The sequence below is a fragment of the Nothobranchius furzeri genome, chromosome 16 (genome assembly GCF_043380555.1).
Source record: "Nothobranchius furzeri strain GRZ-AD chromosome 16, NfurGRZ-RIMD1, whole genome shotgun sequence".
In the NCBI taxonomy this organism is placed as follows: domain Eukaryota; kingdom Metazoa; phylum Chordata; class Actinopteri; order Cyprinodontiformes; family Nothobranchiidae; genus Nothobranchius; species Nothobranchius furzeri.
Window position 1 is genome coordinate 50323937 of NC_091756.1, and position 15870 is coordinate 50339806.

General features: G+C 45.6%; 1 protein-coding gene across 2 annotated transcripts in view; it reads left to right on the forward strand.

Annotated features, from left to right (window-relative positions):
- The window catches only part of srcap (Snf2-related CREBBP activator protein), a 40175-nt gene extending 24310 nt beyond the window's left edge, over positions 1-15865 (forward strand). For both annotated transcript variants that reach the window (XM_015962442.3, XM_015962443.3), the window contains 12 exons: positions 999-1151; positions 1269-1601; positions 1912-2081; positions 4567-4880; positions 4959-5161; positions 5962-6131; positions 6221-6417; positions 7482-7596; positions 9225-9350; positions 9560-9736; positions 9859-9942; positions 10531-15865. In XM_015962442.3, the coding sequence (XP_015817928.3) occupies positions 999-1151; positions 1269-1601; positions 1912-2081; positions 4567-4880; positions 4959-5161; positions 5962-6131; positions 6221-6417; positions 7482-7596; positions 9225-9350; positions 9560-9736; positions 9859-9942; positions 10531-14694 (6206 nt within the window). In that variant the 3' untranslated portion in view covers positions 14695-15865. The remainder of the gene's footprint in view (positions 1-998; positions 1152-1268; positions 1602-1911; positions 2082-4566; positions 4881-4958; positions 5162-5961; positions 6132-6220; positions 6418-7481; positions 7597-9224; positions 9351-9559; positions 9737-9858; positions 9943-10530) is intronic.
- The last annotated feature ends 5 nt before the right edge of the window (positions 15866-15870 follow it).

Sequence of the window (15870 nt, forward strand, 5' to 3'; positions counted from 1 at the left end):
ATAAAAAAAAATCACAATTGAGCATTAAGACCTGCAGTGTGAACATAGTCTTATTTATATGAATTCTCTGTTTATTTACATCAGCAGCATAAAACATAACTTTTGTGGTAAATCAAGGTGTCGAATCAAGCAGGAAACTACTGAAATAAACATGTAAACTAAACAGAGAAAATATCCATTTACAGTATCAAATCAAATTAAATCAACTTTATTTATAAAGCACTTTTCATACAAAAAAAATGCAACTCAAAGTGCTTCACAGATTAAAATGGCCCCACAGATCCCATATTCCCATCCCAGTCCCCCTCCCCAAGTATAAAACAATTGACAATTACACTTCCCCTCCCGCAACCAATTTCCAAGGTGAACGTACACACACACACACACACACACACACACACACACACACACACACACACAGACACACACACACGCAGAGCGAGCAAATCCAGAGTAGATTTAAGTCTACTGTTAAAATCACTGAAGATAAAATCACAGGGGGCATTTAAATTCATAGGAGGCATCTTTTTAAAAGTTTCCAGAAAACCAGCAGCCACTTCAGGGGTTAGATGGCGTTTCATGACAGTTCTCACAGAAGTCTCCTGCTGAATTATGCTGGTGATGTTACAAAACACACAGAAATGATCTGAGATCGCTAAATCCACGACAGAGGACACACCGGTGGACAGACCATACGTGATGACCAAGTCCAGGGTGTGTCCTCTGTTGTGGGTTGGTTGTGCAACCAACAGTAGTGACTTCACATTTATTTATGTTGACACTGTTTGATCAGATTGTTTAAAAGTTACTTTGAATGATGCTACTGCAAAAAGTTAATTTAGAGAATTTGGTTAGCTCTTACTCTAACATTTCATTCAGGACGTTTCCTTTAGTTACATTTCTTACTCTGTGATTGCTGGCAGTGGCACCCCGCCATCTTCACACGAAGAAGCTGTTATAGAAAAAGAATGAAAGGACTGGTTTTCTCGTCTCTGCAGGTAATGTGATGCACCTGGTGTCTAGTGGGGTGCAGCATCACCTCATCAGCCAGCCTGCACAACTGACTGTGCAGACAACAACCAGTGCACATGCTGCAAACACACCTGCTGCTTCTTCTGTAAACAAGCTGCCACTCAGTGCCTCACCTCAAGGTATCTTAAAAATGTTACCATCTTATTGACATTCAGCCACTCCCCTCACAATTTTAAATCCCAAAAATTTTCATCATTTAACCTGTTGGAGATAATTTAAGCTTCCTTTGATTTCAGTATCCTCTTCTATGGTGAGCAGCCCTGGAGTGGTGAAGATCGTTGTACGTCAGTCAGCAGGCAAGGAGGGCGGACCCGTGCCCACGCTGGCAGTGGCCCCTTCCCCACGTGTTGCTCCCCAGGCACCAGCCCCATCCCTGCACCCACACACTAACACTACACCTGTCAGAAACACAGTGCCGCTACAAATTGCCCCACGCACACCTGGTCCTGCTACTGCCCACTACACCATAGCTCCTCTCAGACACCCAGGTTCAACCCCAAACCAGCCCCAAGCCCCCCGTCCTGTTCTCAAAGTAGTGCAGCCACCTCCACCCAGTACAGTGCAGCCAGGTGAGAGTGCTCGCTTCATTCAACTCTCCTCTCCCAGCTTTATAAGCATGTCTACAAGCAAATCCTCTTCCTTCAAGCCTTTTCCAGCGGTTTAAAACCTGATCAGGTTTTATGTTTTTTAGTCACTCAGAAGACACGTTGGTAAAATATGTTCGTATAACCCATATGTTTTTTTCTTCAACCTTCCTGATTACCAAGAAATTGATTCTCTGAAATGAAGCCAAAAATATTAATAATTAAATAATATTAAAACCACTACTAGTTTTGATTTTACATGGATTGTCTGCGTTGCTCTTTATTCTGTCCTCAGTTCCACCTCAAGCAGCTGCATCTGTGTCCAAGTCCTCAGCAGCACCACGGGACAGTACCAGCAGCTGTCAAACACCAGTTTCCACAAAGTCGAAGCCCACTGTGCGTCCAAAACCTAAACCTCCACCCAGGAGGCTACCCCGTCCACCTCCTCGCTCACCTTTCTATGTGGTAAGACTCAAACCTCAGCTAAAAATCCACATTTACTCATACGTAGAAATTTGTTTATAAACTTTAAAATTAACATAATGACATGTTAAATGATAAATGAGGCGCATTTGTATAGTGCCTCTCAGAGTAAGAACTCCAAAGCGCTTTACACTACAGTGTATCATTCATCCATTCACACACTGATGGTGATGAGCTACAATGTAGCCACAGCTACCCTGGGGCGCGCTGACAGAGGCGAGGCTGCCGAGCACAGGCGCCACCGGTCCCTCTGACCACCACCAGCAGGCAAGGTGGGTTAAGTGTCTTGCCCAAGGACACAACAGCAGAATTCTCTGTCCGGAGCCGGGATCGAACCTGCAACCTTTCGATTACTGGACAACCCGCTCAACCTGTTGAGCTACTGCTGCCCCCAAAGAAACAGATTATTGTGACAAATCAAACCAAGTCTGAAGCTTTAAAGTACATTTTAGGGTTAGTTTACCTGTATTACAATTTCCTGGCAGGTTTGTGCAGGAAGTTGTGTTATTGTTAATTGATCGACACTGCAGAGAAATAGGTGGTATATTCGTCCAGCTTTTGGACCAATATGAGCCAGGTGCTGCTGTGAATGCCATTTGAGGTTATAGAACTTTAAAAGTTACTGTTTCCTTCACTCGTTCACATGTTAAGATCTCTGTTAACTTCTGTTCAGTCTCTATTATATTTTTAAGCCTCAGTAGCTGTTGCAATCCTATTACTAAGTGTCCAGGGCCTCTTGTATCAAACATTTGTAGGAGCTGTTCTGTATTCCTTCGAACGAATTAAATTTGAATGTTCGTATGAACGGCTAAAATCCTGATTTATGAAAGCGATGATAAATCCCAACTGCGCTTACTCAGGTGCTTGTGTTCGTTCACCATCATTTACATACAGAAATGCCCTCAATTAGAGACATCCCAGCATTCTTCCCAGGAAAAAAACAACAACTTCATTGACAGCGAGATCAAGGCACTGTTCGCTGAAGTAAAAAAGAGCCAAACATGTTGCAGCGGAGGTAAACACAGTTGGGACAGAGGAGTTGTCATGGTTAGAAATTAAGAAAAAATTATTCCTAATAAAACTGAACATGAAAAAATGTGGAGTAATGGATCAAATGTTCTGTTGTGTTATTTAGGGCTGGGCGATATGGCCTATAATTAATATCACAATATAATGAGGATTTCACCTCGATAACGATAAATGGACGATAACTACAGGTGTGCGCAGGAACAAAAGTTGTCCACTAGATGCTGCTCGTACAAACGTCTGAGACTTTCTTGTATTTAGGAACATTTCTAAACACATTAACAAAATTGGTGACCGAAAGAACGAGATCGCGGAAACAAGCGGCCTAAATGAGTGGCTTCACAGAGTGGCTGGGCTCTCCCTTACCCCTCCTTTCAACCGGAGCCGTCAGCAGCGCAAGTCGGCCGCGTCTCAGGAGCAGCATGTCGCGGCCCTTACGCACCGGTTCTATTTTCTACGCGCTACGCCTCTGAAACGGGTCAAGTTCAACATTTTTGGGGAAGGAAAGACAGGAAATCGGATGCAGAAACGGAGCGAAGCTTCCCGAGATTTTCAGAATAAAGAAACATACTGCCTTCTGGTTGCTTTACTTAAGTCGAGAAGGATAACGCATAGAGTGACGTATCTGCGGTTTTGGGGCAAGATGGTGAGTTATGTGAGCCATGTTGTAGTTTTCGCCTGCTTGTTGTTGTGTTTACTGACGAAGTCACTTGTGATTTTGCTAATGTTGCGTGACCGTGCTCCGTCAGTGACAGCTGCTCCCCTGTTGCTTCGCGTCTCGTGGGAAAGGCCGAGCAGCAGCATACGCGAGCAAGACGTGCTGCTGCGGTAACTTGCTGCTGACTGCTCCAGTGGAAAGGAGGAGTTAGACATAGGGTGAGAAGCTCGGTCATCCGGGAGGGTCTTGGAGTAGATTCGCGGCTCCTCCACATCGAGAGAAGCCAGTTGAGGTGGCTCGGGCATCTGGTCAGGAGGCCTCCCGGACGCATCTCTGGTGAGGCCTTCTGGGCACGTCCAACCAGGAGGAGGCCTAAAGGGAGACCCAGGACACGATGGAGGGACTATGTCTCTCACCTGGCCAGGGAACGCCAGGGAACGCCTTGGGACTCCCCTGGAATAGCTGGCCCAAGTGGCTGGGGAGAGGGAAGTCTGGGCCTCATGACTTATGCTACTGCCCCCGCGACCCGACTCTGGATAAGCGGAAGAAGATGGGTGGTTTAACAAAATTGTAAATGCCACACAATGCGTGAAATTATTCCTACTCGCCAAATACGCACTGACCTGTGTGTAAGTAAGGTTGATGAATGAGGGCCCATGTTGATAGTTTGTCCCACCTCACCTAGAATCTGATTTATGAAACAGACATTTTGTAAAGTTGGTAAAAACATGACCAGTTTTTCTTCCAGCCTCTCACCTACTTCTTTTTTCTCCTTTTTGACAGCCATGGCTATCTGAAAGCCTCAAACAGCAGCACCAGAGCCGACTGGATTTCATCTGTCAGGTCAACGAACGCCGATGTGGAGCAAAACCTGTGTATGGTCGAGAGGTTCTGGACTTTCTGACTTTTCTTCCCGGTCCTGATCCATCCCCGGCAATGCCGAAGGTTGCCGGGGAGTGGAGCCGCTCAGGCCACAGCAGCTGTTTGTTCACATGTTGGCAAAACAGGAACAACCACTGGTTTCAGAGTTCTGCTTTAAGTGGAGCCATCAACGGCATCGAGGAAAGACTGGAGCTCCTCAGTGAAATAATAGACCGGTAGATTATTGGTTAAATGTTTTCTAAGTGACAAAATTTGTGTCATCAGAAGAGTTTGTAAAGCTGCCGTTTTTCTAGGTTTGTTTTTGCGATTCCTCCTGTGGAGGCTCCTCGGATCTCCATGCACTGCTGCCATCCTTCGCCATCTCTAAGCCACAAACAGGCAGTCTTCTCCTCCGTGCTATCAGCTCAGGTCGCTCCGCTCACCTGCAGCCTCCACCGCATCCATTGCAACATGAGGACTCAGTTCCCTGACCTGAGACTAATTCAGTATGATTGTGGTGAGTCATCAACAGAAACGATCAGTCTTCATTTGACATTTATCCCAAGTTATTTTCAGTAGCCCTGCTGGTTCTTAATTACAACATGCAGGAGAGATGTATTCAGCAGCTTTATGAAATGCAAGGAAAAAACTGAGCCTTTGAATAAAGTGTAGATAAAACTCTTGACTTTATGCTAACAAGCTGTGTTTACTCAGGTGTTTGGAAAGTTCTGCAAGTTCACTTTTTTCCAGTAAAGTCACCTGAGCCAAAAAAAAAAAAAAGTAGCAATCGTTTTTAATAGTCGTTTTGTTCCCATTGGCTCAAATTTGATTTGTGCTTAAAAAACTAAAGTTTTACCAAAGTGTTTTTAAAGAGGTAGAGCAGGAGATGAGTTGGCCTTGGGTCTTGTAGAAAAAGGTTTTCAGCATTTTTCTGATGAAATGATCCAGTTTCATATAATTTTCATTGAGTTTCACTGCAAATTTACAAGTTTTCTAATATTCATTATGCTTGTCTGATGCAGGTTGCATCCAGATTTGTTTTTTTCACATAAAAACAAACTGACTTCATTTTTTACTTACTGTAAAATCCTAATTTTAAACACCTCTACTCTTTCAGGCTCATTGAGTTTTGTGATGGGTATTTGATCTATTAAACAAACTTATTTTGTTTCTGCAGCAGGCACAAAATAACTGCAGAAAGGTAGAGATCAAACATAGAAACAAAAGAAGTGGTTCTACACTTAATAAGGTGCCAGCTATCAAAAAGAAAACGAATCTCTTGTGTTCTGTTTTCTTAAAAATGTCATTTGTTTGCAGGTAAACTTCAGACTCTCCACACTTTGCTAAGAAAACTGAAGTCTGGAGGCCACAGAGTGCTGATCTTCACTCAGATGACGCGTATGTTAGATGTGTTGGAGCAATTTCTCAACTACCACGGGCACATCTACCTCCGTCTGGATGGCAGCACCCGAGTGGAGCAGAGACAGGTATTTTTTTTTTATATATAGTCTTGGGGTCAAATAAAACATCCTGGATGTCCTTGTGATGCTAACTGTTTGTTCACCTTCTGTTATAGGCCCTGATGGAGCGCTTCAATGCAGATAGACGCATCTTCTGCTTCATTTTGTCTACTCGAAGTGGGGGTGTTGGAGTTAATCTGACGGGGGCTGACACTGTAGTCTTCTACGACAGCGACTGGAATCCCACCATGGACGCCCAGGCACAAGACCGCTGCCACCGTATCGGTCAGACCCGAGATGTCCACATCTACAGGTGACTTGTGTACACACACAAAATCAGAACTTACCCCATAAAGGCCTTTTTTTACTGATTTAAAACCATACTCTCAACAAATAACAAATGCAACAGTTGTTTTGTTTGTTCTTTTTGCACAAATGGCTTTACAGAATTTGTGTAGAAACATTGTGAGGAAAAATAAAACTTTTAATATAAAAAGAAGCCTTTAAGGCATAATTTTTTTTTAAGAAATATATTTTTCCGGTTACAAAATCTGATCTGATCCAATCAATCCTGTCAGGGCAGATTGAACTCAAACATAATAAAATTTGGTGTCTGACAGAAATAATAGCGAAAAAGAAATTTTATAACTACAAGCAGGGAGGATCCAACCATCTCTTACCTTTGATGACTGCTGCTGCACAATTCACAAGAATGTGTTGGTTTAAACTGCACAGAAACTTTAAGGAATTGTAGTATAGGGTTGTTGAGGTGGATGAAAGGATCGGTTATTAAGGAAATATTATGGAAATACCAGCAGCTGGTGCTCAAAAAAGGGAAAGGAGTTGTGAACCAGGAAGCAGCCTTGCAGCTTCTCCAACACGTACAAGACACGACAGCAGACAACGTTGGCTACTCTCAAGCAGTCTGATCAGCTGTTGGCTGCTGCTCACAGATAAGACGGGTTTTATTTGTTTTATCTGATGCTTTTAATCTTATAAAAAAAACTGAAAAGTTTTTGGGATGTTGCACTTTGTTGCTGAAATTTTGAAGCTTAATATTTTAGGTTCAGGTTCCTTATTGTATCACTGTTTAGTTAATATTCTGGTTGTAAATATACAACTAAATCACAAACATGCATAATATGGGAGAGAAAAAAAGAATATTTCTTATTCCATGCTGTCGTTCTTTTTTTTAAACACAGAAACGGTTTCGTTAGCTGTTTTGTCGCTATGTTTCGCCGGCACCGTTTCTGTGTTTAAAAAAAAGAACGACAGCATGGAATTAGAACTAATACACAGCAAGAACACACCTAAGATGTTCAAAGAGAATATTTCTTGTTTCATGTTAGAAAATCAAACCCTGTTTTCTGTTTACAGGTTGATCAGTGAGCGTACAGTGGAGGAAAACATCCTGAAGAAGGCCAACCAGAAGAGGATGCTGGGAGATATGGCCATCGAAGGAGGAAACTTCACCACAGCTTTCTTCAAAGAGGTACCTTTGACATGTTTTGCGTGCGTGCGCGTACGTACTGGTCTATACATCAAAGTGAGAACCAAAACAAGAGTTTACCTGCAAACTGAGGACGTTGGTAACAAAGTGAGGACATTTTGCTGGTCCTCACTTTGGGACAATGTTACAGAGCTCTACTGGTTAGTTTTAAGAGGTGTGGTGTGAATTAAGTTTTAGATGAGGTTAGGGTGAGGAGTAGACTGGTTAGGGTTAGATGTGGGGTTAGGGTTAGGTGTTAGGCACAATCCAGTCACTAAAATGAATGGAAGTCAATGACGGGGCCTCACAATGAATGCTAGACTTGTGTGTGTGTGTGTGTGTGTGTGTGTGTGTGTGTGTGTGTGTTGGTGCTTGTTTAGATGAATTATCAGTGGCATTTACAGCCAAATTCAACAGATGACTATTTTTAGATTCCCTCTGAGATCCTAATGGGTTTGAAATGGTAAATGGCCTGTATTTGATATAGCGCCTTCTAGAGTCCTGGAACCCCCCAAGGCGCTTCACAACACAATCAGTCATTCACCCATTCACACACACATTCACACACTGTAGCCACAGCTGCCCTGGGGTGCACTGACAGAGGCGAGGCTGCCGTACACTGGCACCACCGGTCCCTCCAACCACCACCAGCAGGCAAGCAAGGTGGGTTAAATGTCTTGCCCAAGGACACAACAGCAACAGACTGAGTGTAGCTCAAACCTGCAACCTTCCGATTATGGGGCGAGCTCTTAACTCCTGTGCCACCATTGCATGGTTTATTACTGTATTTTAAAACTAAAATATGAGGCTTTTATTCACACCATCTGATCAGAGAAACAAGGTTCTTTATCTTTATTTGTTGGCTTTATTATTAATGATTTTCAGTGTTTTCTGATGTGATTAATTTAAAAGTTAGCTGAAATTAGATCTACTGGTGCATGTAAACGCTTTTAATTTACACATATATGACTTTTATTCTTTTGTCTGGGTCTGCCTTTATAAAAATAAACTATTTATTACTAAATCCATTTGTTGTTCTAAAACGGTTTACCTTTAACATTAAGCATTTGGTGTTTTTGAAGCTGAGTAACGCAGCAGCATCTGTGTGTGTGATGGCAACAACAATGTCAAGCAGAACATTGTTTGGGGGTTCATCTGTGAGCTGGAAATCTAGTAAACTCAACTAATTTTGGAAATGGTTATTAAAATTAATTAAAACAGTTTGTTGGTGTAGTCACAAACTCATCTAGTCTAATAGTTTTCTCAGAAAATAATTAAGATTCTGTTTTTTAATAAAAGCAAAACTTTTTTAGCCTCTGAGACGGTGATGGCCAACTCGACAACATCTGGAGTTTTATTGTTTACGCTTTCTTTCTCGCCTCTCTGTAGACCTTAATGCACATAATTTGGTTGCTTTTTTAAGAATGTAACATTTTATTTGTAACTGAATAAAATTTGACGTCTGCACATTAGTACAGTCTTGATGTGTTATTTGCCAGCATGTTTAGAAGTATGTAAACTCACCTTGAAAGACCTCGACTTAATTAGAAACCTACAAGATAATGTTTTAGGTTTTTTTTTTAAAGCGACCGATCCTTTTCCAGGACTTAATGCTCCTGCTTTCCTTTCAGCAAACCATTCGAGAGCTGTTTGATGTGAACGACGGGGAGAAGAGAGAGGTGGCTGTGGAGCTATCGGTGCCTCAAGCTGATGAAGAGGAAGGTGTCAACAAGCAGAACACCACCATCCTGGAGCAGGTGACAAACCTTTATTCAGCTCTTGGTATTCATCACTCGCTTAAGGGTTGTGGGTTTTACCTTTTCAGCCACTGCAGGACCAGAAACACGTTTTTGCCAAACGTCTCAAACATAAACAGAGTGGGGTCCATGCTGGATAAATTGTATGGTTAATTACTTTGGCTTGTTGCTGTTGGACTGATTGTGTTAATGCGTCATAAATTGTTTAGGCACTGTGTCGGGCAGAGGATGAGGAGGACATTGTGGCAGCTTCTCAGGCTAAAGCGGAGCAGGTGGCTGAACTGGCAGAGTTTAATGAGAACATACCGCTGGATGACGGAGGAGAGCAGGAGGAGGTGGAGGAGCTCTCTAAGGCCGAGCAGGAAATAGCTGCTTTGGTGGAACAGGTGCGGGACTAACGCAGCTCTTTGAAGAAACATACCTTCGTCGTTATCATAAAATAAATCCATTCTGTTTCTGTCATGGAGAGATTTAGATTATGCTCACACTTTTCTCCGTTTTTCTTCAGCTCACTCCCATTGAACGATACGCCATGAACTTCCTTGAAGCCTCTTTAGAAGACGTCTGCAAAGAGGAGCTGAAGCAGGCTGAGGTGAGGCCACCTTATATGTTTATATTGATGTTATCAGCTCAGTTTCTTTCTTTAACTTGATGTTACTCACCGATCCGCTCTTGGTTTATCCAATATCCTGTTTGACTGGTGGTTTAAGGTGGATATCCACTTGTCGTTTACTCATTTAGAAGCATTTTGTCCAAGATTTAGTTTGTTTTCATTCACCACGAGATCCATTTACGAACTGCGGGTTTTCTTTTTCCAAAGCCAGTGTTTTGTTAAAAATTAGGACACTGGGCCCCTGATATCGGTTGTTCGGTGACCGCTACCAGGTCTCAGATTGTATTTGGTGTGTTTGGTCTATAAGGGCAGATTAAAGAGAAAAAGTGACAGATTAGCATATTTCAAAGATATAAAAGAGCCTTTATTCTGGTCAGATATTTGCTCTCATAAAGCACTCATCCTTGAGAACGTCAACATTTTAGTGTTCATCCAGGTTGAACTCTTTCCCTTTGCTGTTGTGTTGTAGAATGATTCAAAATAAAACACAATAATTTTTGTTTGGGGAACACAACCCTGTCCTGAATGAGTGTAAACTCTTGTCTGGTGTGTGTTTATGTTCTTTAGGAGCAGGTAGAAGCTGCCAGGAAAGGCCTGGACCAGGCCAAGGAGGAAGGTCTCCTGCTCCACCCTTCATCGGATGTAGACGATGACGACTTCTTATCAATCCCCACATCTTCTGAGCCCGCTCAGCCAGCTCCTGCTCGTCGTGGACGTAAACCCAAGGACAAGACGCTCACCTCCACAAGGACAAGTGGTCGACTTCGTGGCGCGTCACCTGAAACAGAGCCTGAGCCAAAAGAAGTGCCTGAAAGACTTCGCAGTGGTCTGAGAGGACGAGGCGCTGGTGCTGTGTCGACCCCTCGCACAGATCATAAAACCTCCTCAGCAAACAGAGTTCAAGATTCATCAAAACCTTCAAAGGGTTTGTCTCCTGCCAGAGATCAGCAGGCCATAAAAACCCGGACTCAGCCAACTCGCTCCCATCACAGCCCAGTGCCTTCGCCGTCTACGAGCGTTCCTCCTGCAGGGAAACAACATGCTGGGGAGCCTGACGGCAGGAACTTCAAAACGGGCAGAGAGGAGAAGGAGAGGAGAATGTCTGAGTCCTCTCTGGACTCCAGCTGTGCAGCAGACCATCTGAACAAGGACTACGATGAGAAAGAGCACAGCTCCAGATCTCCTCGCAAGCGTCAGTCAGCCGACGGCGAGGTGCTACGGGGCCTGATGGACGACTCCCCATCAGCCAAAGTCTTGCGGAAGCTTCCAGGGAGGCTGGTCACTGTGGTGGAGGAAAAGGAGCCCCAGAGGAGGAGACAGAGGGGGGGTGGAACTGGAGGCTCTACAGAGGAGGCAACAATGAAGGAGAATGTTGCTGAAAATGCTGAAGAACCAAACCAAGACAACACCCCACAGAGTCCTGATGGAAAGACTAAAGTGACTGTTGATGGATCTCCTCAGGATCAAGAGTCCACTCCGAGTTCTGCTGTCCACCCACAGCTGGTCCGAGGCTACCCTCCGTACTCCCCCCCACATCTGTCCCCTGACATGCCCGTTCTCAGAAACCTCCCCGTGCGACGCAGGCTCGAGACAGAATCCCGCATGGCCGCTCAGCTTGGAGAACAGCAGCAGCTCTCTTTGGGCCGAGGACGAGGAGCAACCTTATCTAAGAAGGTAGACCCCTCTCCAGGCAAAGACAACTCCTCAGCTTCCACAGTATCCAGCGGGATTTCCTCCATGATGCCTCTGAAAAGAAAGCGGGGCCGTCCCCCGAAGACTCCTTCTAGTGTACTTGAGACTGACAGCAGTGTGATTCCTTCACCCTCCTTACCAGGAGAAGAAAAGAACCCCCCTCTGTCCCCAAAACGTAAGAGGGGCCGTCCCCGTAAAGACACCACAGCCACAGCAGACGCTGTTAGTGAAGCACAGAGCTCTGACACTAAAACAGAACAGGGAGTCCCATCAGAGACTCAGGCGGCACATCAAGCCGCTCAGTCCACCAAAGCTGGAGAAACGACGAACGTTTCATCTCTTGATCCAGTTCCAGCTCAGACGTCTGAAACAAACTTGGATCAAACTCTCACACCTGTCTCTGCTCCACCCTGCACACCACCCACCCCCCAGCTGTCTTCACCCCTTCCTGTTCCTGCCTTCACCACAGCATCCACAAGCTCTGCTCCACCCCCAGGTCAGCACACATCCCCCCTAGGTACTTTAGAATCGTCTGTCCCAGGGTCCACGTGTCCCACTGTTACTGTCGCCACTTCAGTTCCACCCAGTTCATCAGCCTCTGAGAGACAAACTACAGTTGTTTCCACAAGTGCTGCAGAGCCAGATTCCTCTTCAGTATCTGTAAAATCCACAGAACCAGAATCTAAACCCGCCACAGATGCTAGCCCCCGACCAGCTGTGTCACCCTCAGCAGAGCCTTCAACAACCATAACAGCTACAGTAGCACCACAAACACAAAGTGTTCACACTTCAGAGGAATCAGAACATTCTGCTTCTTCCACCTCACTAACTGGAAGCTCCACTACTCTAACTGGTCCGGAGGTTACAGCCACAACTTTGACTCCAGTAGAAACAACCGATGCCGACCCATTAGACAACACGTCAGTAAAAACAGAACAAACAAGTTCGTTAAACCCAACTGTGTCTGATGAGGCGTCTGCTGCACCACCTGAAGAAACAACAGCTACACCTCCTGAGCAACATGAGACTCCATCAGCTAAAGAACAGACTAATAGGACCACAGTAGTTCCAGCATCACCACCACCACCACCACCAGATACAGCTGCTGAGGATTCATCAGAGCTCGAGAAGTCTTCAGTAGCGTCTCCTGCTCCACCCAGTCCAACCACACTGTCTGTTAGTGATGCAGCTGCTCTGCCAACTCCAACAGAACAAGTCCAACGAGCTTCTTCCACCTCCACCTCCACTATCCACACTCCAATAGCAGTAGCAACCTCTACAGAAGCTCCTTTAACAGTTGACGCAACATCGCCCCCGGAACAACCACATACAAAGACAACAAACATAGCAGCTACACAAATAACCGCAGAGACCTCTGAGGTCACCTGTCCACAGGAACAGAACCCACCTTCCACCCGTGGTTCAGAGGAGACGTCAGAACCAGCTCCTGCAGAGGCTCTGCCTTCTGCCGCTACACCTGCTGATTTATCTGAAACTGAATCTATACAGCGGGTAACTAAGCACCAGTCTGAGGAAGAGATGTTTGTTGATGCTGTGGAAAAATCTAACGAAGTGGCAATAAAGCCCAATGTGTTTGAGTCCCAGACTAAACGAAGAAGAGAGGAGAGTTTGTCTGAGACAAAAGAGTCCAGCAAAGATGGAGAAGGAGAGACAAAAGCTATTCATCAGGAAGTTAAGCGAGAAAATCAAGATCAGAAGAGACCCCTCAGCCGCCAGAGTAGTCAGGAGTCTGTGCGCTCATCTTCACCATCATCTGGGAGCTCTTCATCAACCCTCACCCGGCACGCTCACCATAAGAAGACTTACGAGAACAGACATCCTGTCAAGAGAAGGCGGGTGGACGTCACCTCTGAGGGAAAGACTGAGGAGAAAGAAGAAGATGGGGCAAAGAAAAGGGAAGGTGAAGAAATGGAGACCATTCCTGTGCCATCCCACAGGAAGCGGTCAAGGTCATCCTCTTCCTCCTCTGACTCGGACAGCAGTGAGAGCAGGAAGCGTCTGACGCGCTCTGCCAAACGCCGGCTCCAGGATGAGGAGAAGGAAAAGGGCAACAAGGCCCGGAAGGGAGAGAAACCTGTACGCAGTTCAGACAGGAATGCCTCACACAACACCACCTCTACGGGAGGGGAGTCTGGAAGCGACACGTCCTCCGTTAGGATCATCAGGAAATCTGCAGGATCTCAGTCATCACAGGACAGTAAATCACAGACCAACAATACACCCCCGCTGCCTCCTGAGCCTGAGGTTCTGGGGAAAAGGTGCTCAGCTCTGAATGCTGCTGCCAAGCTGTTAGCAATGAAAGGTAGGGTGGATACTCCAGGTCACACAACTCGGAAAGATCCTGGAGCCAAGTCTGCGGCTTCCTTTGACAAGATCCAAAAGCCCAAACATGTCCTGCCTCAGAGTAATTCTGTAAATTCCAATAACGATAAGAGCAAGAGTATCAAACCTTCAACACCTGAGCAGACGAGCCGCCCTGCAGCTCGCTCCACCAGACAGTGTCCGGGCGCGCTGGTTCCTCCTCTAGAAATCGAGTACAAGAGACCCAAAGTGGAGGACAAGGACAGCAGCAGTAAGTTGAGAGGAAAAGAAGCAGAGACGGAGACGAGGTCTTCATCACGAGGCCACAGTGCCTGCAGCAGCATGAGCAGCGACGGTGAGGGCGACTGCGGCGGGCGCAGGAGCAGGAGTCGCAGCAGCAGCAACAGCAGCCAGCACACCCTCAGCCTCAGCTCCCAGAATACAGAGCGCCGGGGTTCCCGGGCTGCCTCCTCTGGCAGTGAGCGAGACAGGGACCGCAGCCCTGAGCACGGCAAGAGCCACAGTAAACAGGACAAGCGGAACCAGAAGGAAAGCAGGAGGGGCCAGAAGCTCTCGCAGGAGGTTTCCAGTAGTTCGGGAACAGAGGGGACACCGGACAGAGTGCTGAGGAGTGTCGCAGCACTTGCAGCAGTGCAGGCCCGCTCACCAGCTGCAAGCACCCGCTCCTCCTCCAATCAACAACGCAACAAGACATGATCGGAGTGCCAAAGAGAAACAAACAGAAGCGAGGGTGTTGCAGAGAGCATGTCCTGACCTCTGAGGCTGCTGCACGGGAAGCAAGCCCTGCAGAAGTCTGACACGGAGCTGGTCTCCTCTCTAGCTCAGAGACTGACAGCAGGGTGGAAGCGCCGGAATACTGGACTGACTGTAAACATGCAGGCTGAGGCGCTGCAGGGGATCAGTCCTCCATCAGGGGCCGAGGCCAGCAAGTTCCCATGATGCTCTGTAATTATTAGAGACTGGAACCCTGAAATGGGACTTTACTGCTCCTCTGGTCAGAGCAACACATGGAGTCATTTGTGTGACATTTAAACCTATGAGTGATGAGTTGTCTTGTAAGTGGGAGGGTCTAGAAGGTTTGCTTTTGCAAAGCTTCATCAACTGTCCTGATTTTGGTTCGGTGGAGTCAGTTAAGTTATGCATATTTTTGATTTCTTCCATGACAGAACAAGAACAGGTCAGTGTGCTGGGCCCCCTTTTCATGTCATTTCTGTTCAGAGGATTGAGTTCAAATCCAGCCTTGAATTTCTCATTTTTGCACATTCAGAAGAAAAACTGTGCCCTCTGCTTAGTGAGCTCGTTACAGTGTAGCGACACATTTGTCAGTTAAATGATCTTTAGTGTCTTGCAGTGTTCACCTGGTTTAAAAAAAAAAAAGGAATGGTCTTACAACTGGTCTCCAGAGACAATAGATCTTCTCTCCAATCTTCCACAGACCGCTGAAGTCATGTATTTATGCTGGAAAGGAAAGTGTGTGGAGGAACAGTGCCTCTTTGGCTTAATGGTTTCCAGCCTGCCGTTGCCTTGAGAAGCATCCAGTGTGGCAGTGTTGAGCCTCGTTTTATAAAAACTAAATCCATCAAAAACCCAACAAAACACGTCTATTAGTGCTGGTTTGTGCCACCTGATGTTTTTCATTATGAGTTTCTTGGTTCATGTAGAAAATAAAATCCTGGGACAAAATCTGTGAATAAAGTGGCCGCTTCAGCTCCAGGTGACTGTAAATTGATTTAATTTTGGCAGGAGTAGCTGGTTCCTGGTGATGGTCTTTTGTTTGATTTGGTGCATTCCTTTGACCCCTTGTAATTCCACATTGTTTTACTTGAAAAATTAAGACAATTACAGTTGAATAAAAAGAGTGATTTTTTTTGG